This window comes from Thrips palmi, unplaced genomic scaffold (assembly GCF_012932325.1).
Source record: "Thrips palmi isolate BJ-2018 unplaced genomic scaffold, TpBJ-2018v1 HiC_scaffold_15, whole genome shotgun sequence".
Classification (NCBI taxonomy): Eukaryota; Metazoa; Arthropoda; class Insecta; order Thysanoptera; family Thripidae; genus Thrips; species Thrips palmi.
The window spans coordinates 7,043,116-7,058,073 of record NW_023144624.1 but is presented as its reverse complement, the minus strand read 5'-3'; the positions used below and the strand labels follow the sequence as shown (position 1 = coordinate 7,058,073).

The 14,958-nt window shown below is 61.9% G+C and overlaps 1 protein-coding gene across 1 annotated transcript; it reads left to right on the top strand.

Moving 5' to 3' along the window:
- The first annotated feature begins 788 nt into the window (after positions 1 to 788).
- On the top strand, positions 789 to 3,295 carry LOC117641210 (lipase 3-like). Its single transcript, XM_034378362.1, has 10 exons — positions 789 to 945; positions 1,025 to 1,104; positions 1,193 to 1,341; positions 1,421 to 1,535; positions 1,617 to 1,863; positions 2,025 to 2,177; positions 2,239 to 2,323; positions 2,397 to 2,539; positions 2,620 to 2,782; positions 2,927 to 3,295. The coding sequence occupies exons 1-10, from the start codon at positions 817 to 819 to the stop codon at positions 3,058 to 3,060; spliced, it is 1,398 nt and encodes a 465-aa protein (XP_034234253.1). The 5' UTR covers positions 789 to 816; the 3' UTR covers positions 3,061 to 3,295.
- Positions 3,296 to 14,958: the final 11,663 nt, after the last annotated feature.

Here is a 14,958-nt window from a genome sequence, read left to right as displayed (position 1 = left end):
AGGGAAAGAATGATGAGGCCGCGGCGCGGGCGGTGGGCACGGCGCGGTGGGCACGGCGCGGTGGGCACGGCGCGGTGGGCATGCCCACGGCACGGCGCGGACTGGCGGCGCTTTGACGTTTCACCCCACCTTGCGCGTTTCACCGCCCTTTGACCTTTGGCCCCAGCATGCCCCAGGCTGGTCCGCCGCCACCCCACAGAGGGCCCCAGCGCGCCCGCCCGGCTTGCCTCCCCGGCCAGCCCCGGCCCCACGCAGGGATTTCTTTCTGCCTGATCACCGACACCGCCGTGGAGGCAGGCAACCCATCCTACATCCTATTCGTGCGCCACGCGCGCTGGGAAAGCGCCCGCGTGCTAGGCAACACGTGGTGCCTGAGGGACAGCTGATTTACTATCGCAATCACGGCGAAGGTTTCAAGTTTCAAGTTAGGGGTTCAACTAGCAGCCTTGGCGTGGCTTCACGTCCGGCAAATCGTGAAATAAAGCAACAACGCTCACCGCGAACAGACCACACTCGCGCCGCACGTCTCTATCTCGCATTGTCGATGCAACAACTTGAAGGCTATCGGGGCCCAGCGCAGAGTCTTTGGAGCCAAAAACCGGAACAGAACAGCAGGGACCTGGATGCACCGGGCCGCGTTGCTGGCGTTGCTGGCGTGCGTGCTCCCCGGGCTGCTCGGCGGCGGCCAATCTCTCTCTGATCCGAACTGAGTTGACGTCACCGCTGATCGCATCGCTCGCTGGGACGAGGCACGGATTCGGCTTCCAGCCGTACAGTGTGCCTGCGCGGCCTGGCGCAGTCTGGCGCAGTCCCACCATGACCTCCAGCAGCTCCGTCGTCGGCGTCCTCGTGGCGCTCCTCTGCGCCGCCCTGGAGGACGGCACCGCGCTGGAGCCCCTCATCGTGACGCCGCCGTACCTGTTCGGGGAGGAGCCACCCACGCCGGTACACCCGTCACTACACAGTGCACTGGAACACTACATCTCAGACCGATTCTAATTCCTAATTGGCGTTCCGGATGCAGTCCGCCCTCGCCGCCAGCTACGGCTACCCCACGGAGGAACACGAGGTGGATAGCGATGGGTACCTGCTGACCTTGTTCAGGTGAGGCGGAGTCAGATCATAGCGAACACGCCGTTTTCAAAAATGGCAATGGAGTGGAGGACGCCCTTGCTGCGGTTCGCTTTTCCAGGATCAAGGGCCCCGCCCAGGACGAGGGCCAGAAGGGCAAGCGCAAGGCCTCGACGGCCGAGCCGCCCGCCCTGGAGCCCTTCATCCTGCACCACGGCATGGCCGGCAACGCGGCGGAGTGGGTCATGTTCGGGCCGGGCAAGAGTCTGGGTGAGCAACAGCAAGGGCCCGTTGGAGACACCGCACAGCTTTGGCGTTTTAGCGTTTCAATAACTCCTCTGGCCGGCAGCGTACGCCCTGGCGGACGCGGGCTTCGACGTGTGGCTGGCCAGCGGCAGGGGCAGCAAGTACGGCAAGAAGCACGTCCAGCACGCCGCCGACTCCGACGAGTTCTGGGACTTCTCGTCAGTATCGCCTCCACTTTTAGTGCGAAACAGAAATCCGACAGGGATGTTTGTTAGAGCGTGTCTTCTGACGGCGGCCAGGTGGCACGACCAGGGCGCGGTCGACCTGCCCAACATCGTGGACTTCGTGCTCAACGCCACCAACTTCAAGCAGACCTGGTACGCCGGGCACTCCATGGGCAACACCATCATGTTCGTGATGAACGCAGTGAGGCCCGAGTACGACAGCAGGATCCGCCACCACTTCGCCCTGGCGCCGACAGGCTTCATGGGCCGGGTCAAGAACCCCAGCGTGGTTGACTTCAAGAACAAGCTGGCCCAGACGGTGGTGAGTTGTGCAGCGAGTTGCACGGAGCAAAACAAAAAGGATGAACCCGGAGGAAACTGATCCAAGTTATCAATGAGACACGCGGGTGTCGGCTTTATGGCGCAAGTTGGATGGGCGGGGAAAGAAGGAGGGGAGGCGGCCACACTTTTGTTTGCTTCCAGGAACTTTGGGACAGTCTGGGGCTGACGCACTTTTCATCCGAGACGCCGCTGCTGTCGACGCCGCGGGCCGCGCTCTGCGCCATCTTCAAGGACACCTGCAAGCAGAACTTCTTCTTCGACACTTTCGGCTCCGACGAGAAGCAGAGCTTCGAGGTGAGTGGATCACGCTCCGCTCGGTGAGACGCAAGCGTCTTAATGTGGCGTTCACTCCCAGGGCCAGGCCGAGATCACCGGCGCGTACCTCCCGGGGGACTTCTCCGTCAGGCAGGTGGTCCACTACGGGCAGATCGCCGCGGCAAGTCAGTACCCCTCCCTAGGAAGCCGACGAGCAGCCAGGCGGACGGAAGGAGCTTGAGCTTGGCGAGGTTGCAGATGAGTCTTTCCGCCGGTTCGACTTCGGCACGGCCAACCAGGAGCTGTACAACTCGACGACGGCCCCGGAGTACGACATGAGTCGCGTCACGGTGCCCGCCACCTTCATGTACGGCGCGGGCGACGTCCTCACCGTGCCCGAGGTGCGATTCCCCCCCCCCTTTTTTTGCTCCGCAGTTGATTTCAGGCAAGAGGGCCTGTAATCTGTAATCACGCATCGCAGGACGTGGTGGCGTTCAGCAAGCTGTTCCGGGCCAGCCCGCCGGCCCTGCACCAGGTCCCGTTCAAACTGTTCAACCACGGGGACTTTATCACGGCACGCGATCAGCACAAGTACGTCCATCAGCCCGTGCTGGCCCACGCCAGGCACATCCGGGAGAAGACAGGTGGGTCCCGAATTCTCCATCGCTAGCGCCAGCTCGCGCCAGCTGCCAGATGGTGTTGCAATCAATGAATCGATAAGTCGATGAATTCAAGCAATCGATACAAGTGACGCAATCGATATACAAAGTGATGTGCCGGTGTTCCAGGATTCATTCCGCGAGGCTACTCGGGCAGTCCGGCCGCGGAGGAGAAGGAGATGAAGAAGACGAAGCGGAAGCTGCAGGCCTGGCTGAACTCGAAGACGGCGCGCGAGGGCCCCAACATGGTGCACGAGGAGTGAGGCGCGCCCCTGCGCTCCACGCCGAGCGCCTGACGGGGCGACGGCGGGCAGCCAGCGCGACCGCCGGGCCGGATGGGTTGCCTGCCGCCCGGGCGCGCTGCAGAGGAGACTTGACTTTTGTGGGGAACCACCTTATTGGAGACGAGAGCGGCACCCCAAGCATCGACACGGGGTGTCTAGATCATGAGCCCAGTCGGTCCTCCTCGCATACATCAATACAGAATAACAGAAACGAGCCCACGCCAGTCAGCCGGCAGTTTTAGCCCTGTTTGCTTCGGAGATACAAATTGAGGAGAAATGAGTGACTCAAAAGTCGGGCCGGCCAATCAAAGAGCCCACATACATCACCGTCGCTTTGCAGTCAAAATACGAGGAGTTCCCTCCGGCCTTGCTGCGCGCCCCACTGTGAAGACTGTGAGGACCGTGAGCTCTGTGAGCACTGTGTGGACGCGGCCGGGGATGACAGGCTGATTGATCCCTGTCTGCCAGCCCTGCCAGGGCCTCCGGGGCTGCCAGGGCCCAGACAAATAGGGGCATATTCGACCGCCGCCTCGGAGGGCGCGTCACAGCCTTCCCCAACAAAATGCCGAAAAATGGAGCCCAGTTCATCAAACTGTGCTCGATCGTGGAGGTGTTTGTTGGCATGCGTCTTTGGCGGCGTCTCTCGCGAGACGGCGGCAGCGCGAAAGGCTTCCAGTGTCTGTCTCGCTCGCTCTCATGGCGGGAGCGGGCCGGGGCGGGCCGGGGCGGGCCGGGACGGCACCCCACGTAGGGGACCCTAATGGCGATCATTTGCTTGCCTTTCAGACGCCAAGGACGCAGCCGTTTTATCAGGGGCCGTGTCTCGTCTCGCATTCGCGGCCAGCTGTCGGACAAGTACCACTGTCGGGGATCCCATGCCGTCCCATGCCATCCCATATTATGCCCTCCCATGCACACCCCAGGCACGCCCTGGCCGATAGAGGGGCGGCATTTCAATATCGATTGCAGAAAGACGAGTGCCGCTGCGCGCGATGGGCCGGGCACTGGGCAGGGCAGCCGTCGGGCAGGCCGCCGTGGAATCCCTTTGAAATGGCGGGACGCGTCACACGCAACCCTTAGCAGCGCCTGGCCAGCGCCTTGCGCCCAGCGAGCCGGGCGTCGAGGGTCGTTCCTACCAGCGTGCCAGACGCCTCGCTCATTCCGAAGGGCTTTCGTCGCTGTCTCCGTCGCGCACACAGGGCCTCGCCAAGGGCCTCGCGCACGGGAGCGAGACAGACAGCGCGTCCAAATGACGGCGGCGGGCGGCAGCCTCCGGCGCGGCGACCGTGCGCGGAGACGCGCCGCGACGCCGCGATTCGATCGGTGGCGCCGCCTGGCGGTCGCCGCCGCGACTAGCCGCCTCCAGCGGCAGCGCGGCGTGCGCGCTTCGACGCCCCGCCGCGCAGAGGGCGCCTCGCGCACCGACGCCGGCGTCGCGGCGGCCACGGCGCCGCGGAGATCGCTATCGGGCGGGGGTAGCTACGCGAAGCTACGCCGGCACGGGGATGGATAGGGGTTCGACGGCAAAGCTCAGCGCCGCCTGCCCCGGCGTGGTGGCCACCCTTGGAACTACGAGTTGTCCATGGTACTGTCAAATCGCGGGCGTAGCGCCACTATACTCTGACCAGAAAACGAAGAGCCCCGAGTCCTCGCGGTTCATGGCATCTGCCCGGTTCCGGCTCGACTCCGGCCACTTTTGGCGAATTTGGCGCCAATGGTGACCCGGGCAGCGCAAAGCGGCGCAAAGGCGGCCCGTCCGACCTTTATTCCCATTGGCGTTGCAATTGGTCGATTGGTCGCGCCTCCGCGCGTCCTCCGTGCGACAATGCGGTTCCACGCATGCGGCGAGCAGCGCTGACGAGCGAGCCGTAAAAACGCCACGAGCCTACACCGTCAAGCAACTCGCCGGTCGACACCGGACACCGTCCGCGGCTCTTGGTTTCTCAAGTGACACAGTCGCTTTGCTCTGTGGCCATGGTCAACTCATTGGGGCGTCGGCGCGTCCAAGCGCGTCGGCAGGCAGGGGTCCTACGATTGGCGGCACACATTTGCAGAAAATACGAAGGTTTGAGGAGCCTCGAGGCAAAGCAACAGAGTTCAAGGGCAGTAAAACTGAGAGTTTTGGGTGTTTTATGGTGTTTTGCACAAGGCACCTGCTGCCCCTCCACTCACATTGTGCCCTGGCTGCCAGCCTCGGCTGTCCGGCCTTCCCCGGTCCGGCAGCCTTACGGCAGCCAGCCCCAGCTTCCAGCGCAGCTTCCAGCGTGCTTCCAGCAGCCCTCCGCTCCGCTGCCGCTCGGCTCAACACAACATGATTAATGAAATCAACGTCTAGTTTTCCCTCTTTTATATTTTTTCCTTTTCTTCGTCTTTCCACCCGTCTCTCTTCCCCTCCGTCTTCTTTCGGGAGCCGGATGCCTCCGGGCCCTGCTGGCGTTGCTCGTCGCCCTGGTGGAGTAGTGTGTGCGGGCATGTGTGTGTGTGTGTGTGCGTGTGTGTGTGCGCGCGCGCCCGCGCTAGCCTAGAGCAGTGAATAGCTTCAACAGTGCAGTCTCTGATTTTAAACTGAAAAAAAAAAAATACCCCTTGCAGGGAAGGACATAAATGCCTGGCAAGTTAGCTCAGCGTGTTTAGCTCACGATCTATCTCATTAGTACTACTACTCGGCGATCGCTGGGGTAGGTCGCCGTCCACGCCATCGGGACATGAATGAATTCATCACCGTTCGCTGTGACAGTCTCCCGCCGCCCACCTTACGCCGGATGTGGAATGAACTCAGAACTCTTGGCCAACGACGGACTCCCCGAAAATTGAAAAGTATACCAAAGTCGATGAACAGGAACACGGGGCTTCCGCTCCGCTAATCCCATCGACACGATTGGTCGCCAAAACCACCAAAACAAGATCGCTTCCGTCCTGGACCGGGGTTCGAGTACCGACGCCGCGGTAGACATTCCTGGTGCGTCGGCATGCGTCGGCAAGGACGACGTCGCGTCGCCGTCGCAGAGCTCGTCGCCCGTCCGGGTTCGGGCTGCTGTGGGGCGGGGCGGGGCGGGGCGGGGCGTCACACCGCGTAGAATGACTAATAGTCGTAGGGCTGGCGGCCCCCGGCGGGCCAGAGCCAGGCAGAGCCAGGCAGTGCAGGGCCTGCAAAGGAAAGGCACGCCGCCGTCGCCGCCGTCGTGGCGGAAATAGAAACAAACGCGATCGCGCGCATCTTCGGCTCTTCAGCCGACATGCAGTGTAGGCCCCGACAGTGTGGCCGCCGCGAGGCCCTGCTCCGCCCTGCTCGCTGTCGACAACGTGAGCCCGACAGGTGAGCGTGGGTGGCCACACCGCTGCACGCGCGTGGTCTTCGCGGGCGGCGCTGTCCGTCGCCGCGGTCCGCTCTCGGCCGGCACTCTGGGAGGACATCATCGTGGATCATGTCCTCCAGCAGGGCGGCCCGGCCCAGCCCTGCCCTGGCGCGGGGGTGTAAAAACAATTATTAACTTGGCTCTGTCAGCGGGGGCTCCGTGGCCGGCCTGGCCGGTGTGTGTGGGGCCGTGGCACGCCGTGGCTGTCGGCCGGTCGGACTCCAGAGGCCGGAGGGCCGGGGGGAGGGTGCTCCGCTCTGTTTGGCGCTGCTTGCCCTGCGTCGCTCTGCTGGGCGATGACTCGGTAATCCTCGCGCTGATTTCCACTGGGGCCTCTGGCGCCAACCCTCGCCGGAGGGAGGCGGGCAGACGGACAGACGGACGGACAGACAGACAGACAGACGGACGGACAGACGGGCAGGCAGTGGAGCGGCCCTGAGCCCAATTACTGTACTGCAGGCTGGAGGCGGCCCTAGCCGAGGCCCTAACAGCCATTGATCCAATTGGCGGCGCTGATGAGCGGGCTGGCCGGCCTGGCCCGGCTGCCGAGCGGCGGAGCCACCGTGTAGGCAGTGGTGCGAACGGCCGCGGCGGGGAAGCAGCACGAAGTGCACGGCGGGAAAAGGAGAGCCAGCAGTTTACCCGAAACACATGGATGGAAACAGCGTTTTTTACTCGATTTGAGAGCACGTGGGGGTGTTAGATAAATTTAATCCTGCTTCACGAATCTTTTTACAATCGACTCGCGACGCGACAAAAAAAACTCTTGAAAATTCTTCTTCTGCGACGATTTTGACATGGTAGCAGCCCGTCGTAATACATCTCCCGTATAATATGACAGTGGTGCGTCCGTGGGTCGCTTTCGCGACAGCGTAGCATAGCCAGCATAGCCAGCATGGCCCGGGCAGGGATGGGAAAATAATTATAAATGCGGCCGCACGGTGCCCCGCCCCACCCCACCGCACCTCGCCTCGCGGCTCAATTCCACCTGATTCCATCAATTAATCTTGTAAATAAACAAGGGCCGTCATGCCGCATTCAGCCAATCACAAAATGCGAGCGGGCGGCCCGCGCTGCCTTTCATTTCGGTACTCCTTTAAATTATTCCAGTGCGCGCGACGCGGCGCCACGCGGGGTGTATACGTTCCACAGTCCCGCGCTCGTCACACAGTGAGAAGAGTGTTCCAGACACACGACACACCAACCCTCCCTCCGCGATTGGTATTCTGTCGACGCGGCGGGTTTATCCATTTCCCGCCTTTCCAAAGTTCCGGTTGGCGCGGCAAGTTTTTGTACAGTTTTGGCGGGCCGGGGCGCGCCATGTGCGTGAAGCCAGTGCAGCGGGCCGGGCCCCGCCGATCGGCCAATGGCGGGGCAGGGCAGGCAGGGCGGCTCCCAGAGGTTGCGTGAGGCTGCGGCCGGCCCAGGCCCAAGATGGCCGGCTTCTCGGAACGGGCTGGCTGGCGAGGCTGGCCGGCCGGGGTGTGCTCTGTGTTGTGTGTGTGCCGTGTGCTGCGCTCGGCCGACTCGGCCGGACTGGCTGTTATTTTGCAGCTGCGACTGCACAATGCCGAATGACAGTTAAACTGGGGCCTCTTCTTGCACTCTGATCTGCTGGTCTTGTGCAAACCAATTTTTCTGGTTTTACATTAAATCTAAAAAATAAAAAAAAGACAGAGGTGCGCGCGTTGGATAATTCTTGAGTTCCTTTTCGACGGACGGAATTAGCCTGACATTTTATTTTTGTTCGCAACAGAGCACGCTTAGACATTCCGCCAGGGAAGTCATCTTCGTTCTTTCGCTTTCCCCATTTTTCCATTCTCCACACACACACACACGCACACGCACGCACACGCACACACACACACACACACACAAACACACATACACACGCACGCACACACACACACACGCACACACGCGCACACAAACACACACGTTTGATAAATGGTTGACAAAATAATCCGGTGGCACTTCTTCGTCTCGCAACAGCATGAAGACGTCACCCCTGTCCCGCTCCGCTGCTCCGCTGGCTGCTCCGCTGCAGAGCGGCCGGCCGACGCAACGGACGCATTAGAAGAATTCACGGGGCAAACAGTCGGCCTGAACGCTATACAAATTTCTGACCATGTCACAATGGCGGTCCGAGGGGGTAGCTTGGGATGACGTGTGTGCGTGTTTGTATGTGTGTGTGCGTGTGTTTTCTCGTATTTATGGTCCCCACATTCTGTACTCCGAGACGTGATTCTACGAGAGAAATATTCTGATGGTGATTAATGCGAAGCCACAGGTCGTCTGTGTGTGTGAGAAGGAGAGAGAGAGAGTTTGCCAACCATTTGCGAGACCGAATGATACCCCTAGAGAAAGAGTCGATCCTTTCTCTAAGAAATAATTTCAGACGACGCTTGACAGTATGTTTTCTTGCAAGGGCGGGGCCACGGCCACAGGTACCTGCGAGTGGCGAGAAAGGCTTTCTCTCTCTCTCCCTCTCCCTCACTCCGCACACTTGTCCGAGCGATGCGCCCCGCAGCCCCGCAGGCTCGCGGCCGCGCGAAGGCGCTGCATCACGACGCGCCCATTTATCCTGGCTAATGATCCTTGTTTATCGACTACCGGAAAAGAGGCGCCTGATTGTGGTGCCGTGTCCCCGGCAGACCGCCAGGCCGCGCCACCAGCGGTGCCAGCGGCGCCACACTGTGGGGCAGCCGCGCCTGCAGCCTCGCGGTGAGGCACGGAGAACGCCGTGGGGAGCAATTATGGATTCCTCGCTCGAAGGACAATCCACTGGTAGGCACCACGTTGATTCGAAAGTCCGCAAAATGTGTGACACACTGGCCCTACACTGGACGCAGCCCCTGCCCAGTGTCTGGCGGTCCAGTAGCGCGAGATTCGACAAACTCATTGGAGAAGAGAAGGCGCGGCCGACGATCCAGGCAGAAAAATGGCCCGTCTGGCTGCAGAAGGATTGAGCCGTTACGTCCGGGCCGACCGGGCCGACTGGACCTCCGCGAACGCCTCCAAGAGGTGCTGGGCGCCGAGTGAAATGTTGGAACGGCACAGCGATCATTCCGGACGCTGCTTTCGCCGCTCTGTCTCTCTCGCACTGACGGAGCATTCCGCTTGGGTGCGAGAGAGACGTGCGGAATCAGTCCGAGGATCGCATGTGGACCGATACCCCCGCAACCGCCGCCAGCCTCAGTCTTTTCACTCACCCAAATACTACTCTCCCCCATTTTATTTTCATTTTTTTTATTCGCCAAAAAAAACTATTAATCATGCGTTCCCCGGGATCTTGCGCGCGCTGTCCCCCCTCTGAACGCGCTGGCCTGGTGTACGGCACCTCCTTTCTTTTGTACGGGCATCGCTCGGCATCGCCCGGCATCGCCTGCATCCGTTGTTCCGTGCGTCTGGCTGCTGTTCATCCGACGTACGCCGGCGTGCCGTGCCGGCTGTGACGTCACTTAAGCTCCCTTTCCTTTTTTCCGCGCGAGAGGGAAGGGGAGGGAGAGGTCCAAGACGGGGAGCCGGACGGGAGTCACGACGCTGTCCGCGGCCAAATGGCGCAGGGCCGCGAGGCCGCGGAGCTGCGATCGGCCGCACGAGGCTTATTGGCCGTGATTAATACTCGCCTGCCTGCACTCTCGCTCCGTCTCTCTCGCACCCACACTGGACAACACACTCTAGTGCGAGACAGAGAGAGAGCGACGAGAGCGCTGTTCAAAATCAGCCTTGGACATGCGGGCTCCGCGAAAGGTCGCGCGGTGCGGGCGCTTTGCTGCTGTTCGATGCGAGGAAAGCCCACCCACACGAAGATGGACCCGTTTACGACCAGTTTTTGCACTCCTCGGTATTTTCTTCGTTTTCGGAGCAGTGCCGGCGGAACATTACAAATGGAGGCATCCAAATCCGGTTTTCAGTGCCGTACCTGACCCCCCGCCCTAGTCACGCCCGCCACCACACCCCGCCCCGCCCCACCGCGCCGCACCGCGCCTCGCCTCGCCCCGCCCCACCACGCCCCACCACGCCCCGCCACGCCCCGCCACGCCACGCCTCGATCGCTTCGTGGAGGTCCAGGGCGTCCAGTGTGGAGTCAGACACGACAGGGCGCGGGGCGATACTACAGAACACAACAACAACAACAACAACAACCAAAAACGACAACAATAACAACAACAAAGCGAGGCTAGAAACAGAAACGCGCAGAGGAAGATGCTTGCAGTGTGGGGGCGCTCGCAGCGAGCTCGCAGCCCCCTCTGATGTTCTTGTCTGGCATTGGCGATCGTGTCGGGATAGCGGCGATCCAATGTGCCGGGCAAAGCCGATCCGGGCGTACAGCTTGACGCAAGGCTTGACGGGCCGAGGGGGCTCCCAGCTCTCGGGCAGCTCCCAGTGGTCCGAGTCCGAGCGGTGCTTGCGTCGCTCCGTCCCTCTCGCGCTCGTGGGGCGTCCCCTGGCGCCCCGCGGGGGTGCGAGAGAGACGGAGCGACGAGGCAGCACCGTTCGGAGTCGGCCGGCCTCACCGGCACCCGCACGGGGGCGCCGTCACTCAGACCTATCGAGCCTCGATCCATCGAACGAGCATCGAGTTTCGTCGGGACGCGACCGCGGCGGGGTTGAGTTTCCAAAAGAAATTCACTGCTTTTCGTTTTGCTTTTTGTTTGTCGAGAACGTGCGTTTCGATGCCGCAAGCTGGGCTGCGCTGCCCACCGGGTTGCCTACCCTCGAGTCCGCAGGGGCTCTGGACGGGACGCAGCAAAAGCGAAGCGCAGCGATGACTTGAGTCTTGAGCCAAACCAGGGATGGAGCAGTACGGAGTTGAAGGAAGGCCCTTGCTGGGGTGTTCTGGGCTTCCTCATGACAGTGTAGGCGGCGGCCAGGCGGCGCTGCGGCGGTGCGGAGGGGAGGGCCTTCCTGGCGCCACGTCCCTACGAGTCCCTGCCCTGCCCGGCCCTGCCCGGCCCGTCGTGTTCGGGACCAGCAGCGAGTGCGCGTGTGTGTGAGGGGTGTGAGTGTGTGCGTGAGTGGGAGGGACCGGCCGACCGGCCCCGCCGCGCGGCTCGGCCAGCAACGGCGCAGCAGCGCCCGATCGGCCGAGGCAATTTAACAAAGATGCGGGCGTCCATGTTGGACCCGCCCCGCCCCGCCCCACCCCGCCCCGCCCCACCCCGCCCCACCCCGCCCCGCCCCACCCCGCCCCACCCCGCCCCCTGGCCGCCACCCCACCCCCGCGGGGAGTCTTTCCGCTTGTCCAACCCTTAGAAAACAAGCGCTCGGCGTGGCGGGGCGGCGGGGCCGTGGCGGGCAGGCGGTGCAGGCAATGGATTGGAAGGACGGAATGAACTCGTAATCCCGAAAGCAGCGAGCAATTAGAATATCGCCCTCCCCGCGCAGCGTCTCTCTCTCTCTCTCTCTCTCTCTCTTTGCGCTCGGATACGACGCCGGCCTGGTAAGATTCCCGAAGTACCGCCACTTTGCTGCGAGTTTGTCGACTTTGTTGCCCGTAGCGTGCACCTCGGTCCAAGGGGAACCATTCGAACCACTCGCACCATTTTATGCGACACATGCATTCCCCGCCGTGCCAATGATAAAACCCTTGATAGCTGCTGAAGTAGTGGTGCTGCGTTCGGGGCTGGCGGCGCGTAGCGCGTAGCGTGGCGGCGGCACGGCGGCACGGCGGCACGGCACGACACAGCCAGCTCGGCGCGGGCCGCAGCCAGCCCGCGGAGTGACTAATGATTTCCAACCCTTGCCCGCCGCTGCCGCCTCGCTGCCGCCACGCTGCCGGCAGTCCCGTCCCGTCTCCTCCCGTCACACGCCGGCCGAGGCCGAGAAGACCGCGGTAACGGTGGCGGCGCGGGCCGCGGATAGGGCGGTCTTGGCGTCGCCGGGCATCGCCAGTCCGCCGCGAGCAGCCAGGCCGCCAGGCCGCCAGACAGCCACACGGCGCCTGCGATTGCCCGCACGTCCCGAAAACACGCGCGTGGCCGAGCGGGCCGAGCTGCACGCCAAATAGCGAGGGCCGACAGTGCCTATGCGGGGACGTAGCCGAAGACTGAGGTTGGCCACCCTTTCTGCACTGGTTCAGCATGGCGTAAGCCACACTTCCTGAGAGGGTGTTTTGCCACACCGGTTTGCCTCTTTGCATCTTGCCTGCTCGGTGGAAAGAATTTTCCACCCCTCCCCCACCTCCTCCGCTACTGTCCCGGTTTCCAGGGGCGGTATTTGCTGTTCCCCGCGGGCCGAAAAAGGGCTGCCGCTGTAATGGAGCCACTTCCCCGTCGGCGGCGGCGTCGGCCCTGATTTTTGCCTTGCAGCGACTGTCTGTCCGTGGCACGGCGGCACGGCGGCGGCACGGCGGCGAGGCGCGCCAAACTGCGCGGCCCGTCAGCCGCCGCGCCGCTCGCTGTCAGCTGCAGGCTCCAGCCGGCCGGCTGCAGCGCGGCGCGGCCGGCACGGCGCGGCACGGCGTCAGCGATACAAATCGGGAAAGCCGAAAGTTTCGGTGATGAATAGCGACGCGGGCAGGAAGGGCTGCAGATTGCGCGGCCAGCGGAGGGCGGCCTGGAGGCCTGGGGGGCTTGTCTCGTTTCGCAGTGCAGGCGAGCATGAGTCGGGCCCGAAATGGCATACGATCATGTGTGGTCTAGCCCTTAATGGTAATGGCGGCGCGGGTAGGCAACCACCAAGCGGACGGCTGCCTGCGAGGGCTCGGCGGCGACGCCTTTGAGCGTCCCGGTGGACAGGGCGCGGCGGCGCGGCGGCGCGGTCACACTGCAGACAGGTGGGACTGGGACCAACGGGGACCAACTTGGGACACCGCGGTGGGACCGGGTTCGTCAGACAGCCTTCATCGGGCCGCCGCCTGCCGCCCGCCGACAGAGAGTCGCTTTGGTCCCCGGGGAGAGATACGTCCTTCGCCGGAATTTTCTGCTGTCGTTGTTTTACATCTATGTGAACTCATCGAGCGCGCCGGACAAGCAAGCTTTCAAAGCAATCTCTCTCTCTTTTTTTTCGACTTCGGGGACGGACGGAAGGGAGGGAGGGGGTGTGAACTCAGAAGATATTCTTACTCTGCCACGCCGCCGGATCGCCCTTTTCGCTGGCCTGTCACAGCGACTGTGAGTGCGTGTGTAGGTGTGTGTGTGTGAGTTGGAGTGTGTGCGGGTTGCCTATGTGGCATTGTGATTAATGGTTGTGAGCCGCGCGATGCCGCAGAGCAGCACACTGCTACACACTGCCAAGACACCGCCTTCGAAAAAGCGACTTCTTCTCCGCCTTGAAGCAGTCCGGCACCGCCTGCCCGGCCTGGCCCATGCTGGCGCAGCGGGGCTCCCAGCACCCAACCCACACCGACGCTTCCCTGGTTCTGCTATCGCACACCTGTCTGCCTCTCCCACTCGTGACGGCTCCACGAGATTCCCGGTCCGGTCCAAGTCCTGGCTGTGCTCTCGTGTTCGCGAAACGCCGCGCCGCCTAGTTTGCTCTTAGATCGTACGTTATTTTTAATTCTCCCGGTATTTTTTTTTGCGGTGTTACGGGGCAAGTACAACTAATTCGTGGTGGGTGCACTTTCCTGCTCGGATAGTTCACAATAAAATCCCCATGAAAAACGAAAATATGAAAGAAACAGTACCGTATCCCACGCGTCGCACGCACATCGCACATTGAGTCGCTAATGCGGAGAGACAGTATCACTCTCACTCTCGCCGACAATGACGAGGCCGCCATAAATATTGGCGAGGAAAACGAGGTGGCCGATGCGGCACCGATGTCAGTGCGTGACAACTAAATGCCGTGCCGCCGAGTGCACGAGCACATCACCGCATTGTTCCTCTTTTCGGAAGGGCTTCTTCCCCAGGGGGCTGCCGGGCTGCCGTCGAAGGGTTGTCAAATTGGGCTCGCCAGAAAGGGCTGTCAAACAAACACAGCCCGGCCCGCCTTGCCGCCTTGTCGGCGCGTTTCCGGGATCGGCACGACACGACGATACCCTTGTGAGTAGGAGAGGAGTACTCCTTACTTGTGTGGAAGTTACTTTTAAAAAATTGTGATCTTTTTTTTTGTAAAAAAAATTACTTGTTTGGTCCGTGTCAATAAAGCGACACGCGGAAACGAGGAGGAACGAGATGCTTTTAGTATGCTTGTCCTTTGACCCCTGTATGTCTCTCGCCGTCACTCTCACACACGCACACACGGCAAAAGTACCGCCTGGGATTCCCAGGCGGTGCCTGGAAAATAGGCCCTTTTCCCCATGATGCGCCTGGGAATCCCAGGCGGTACTTTTGCCGTGCACTCACGTGGCTGCACTGGAACACACCTGCGTTCAAGGCCTCCCACACGTCCACCGCGCCGACCAAGCCGACGGTGCGTCTGAAGACTGTCTGAAGACTGTCTGACGGCACATTGAAAGGCACGTCAGTCAAGTCGTGTGCAAAGAGGTCGGTCGAGTCGCCTCACTATGCGGGGGAACGTGAAGCCAAAGTCTCACATTTTTGTTTCGATTTTTTTTATTCATTTTCTCCAC

Coding starts and splice junctions, on each gene's coding strand:
- LOC117641210 (XM_034378362.1), top strand. CDS start 817: ATGACCTCCAGCAGCTCCGTCGTCGGCGTCCTCGTGGCGCTCCTCTGC. Junction 1,536..1,616: donor GACGAGTTCTGGGACTTCTC/GTCAGTATCGCC, acceptor GACGGCGGCCAG/GTGGCACGACCAGGGCGCGG. Junction 1,864..2,024: donor ACAAGCTGGCCCAGACGGTG/GTGAGTTGTGCA, acceptor GTTTGCTTCCAG/GAACTTTGGGACAGTCTGGG.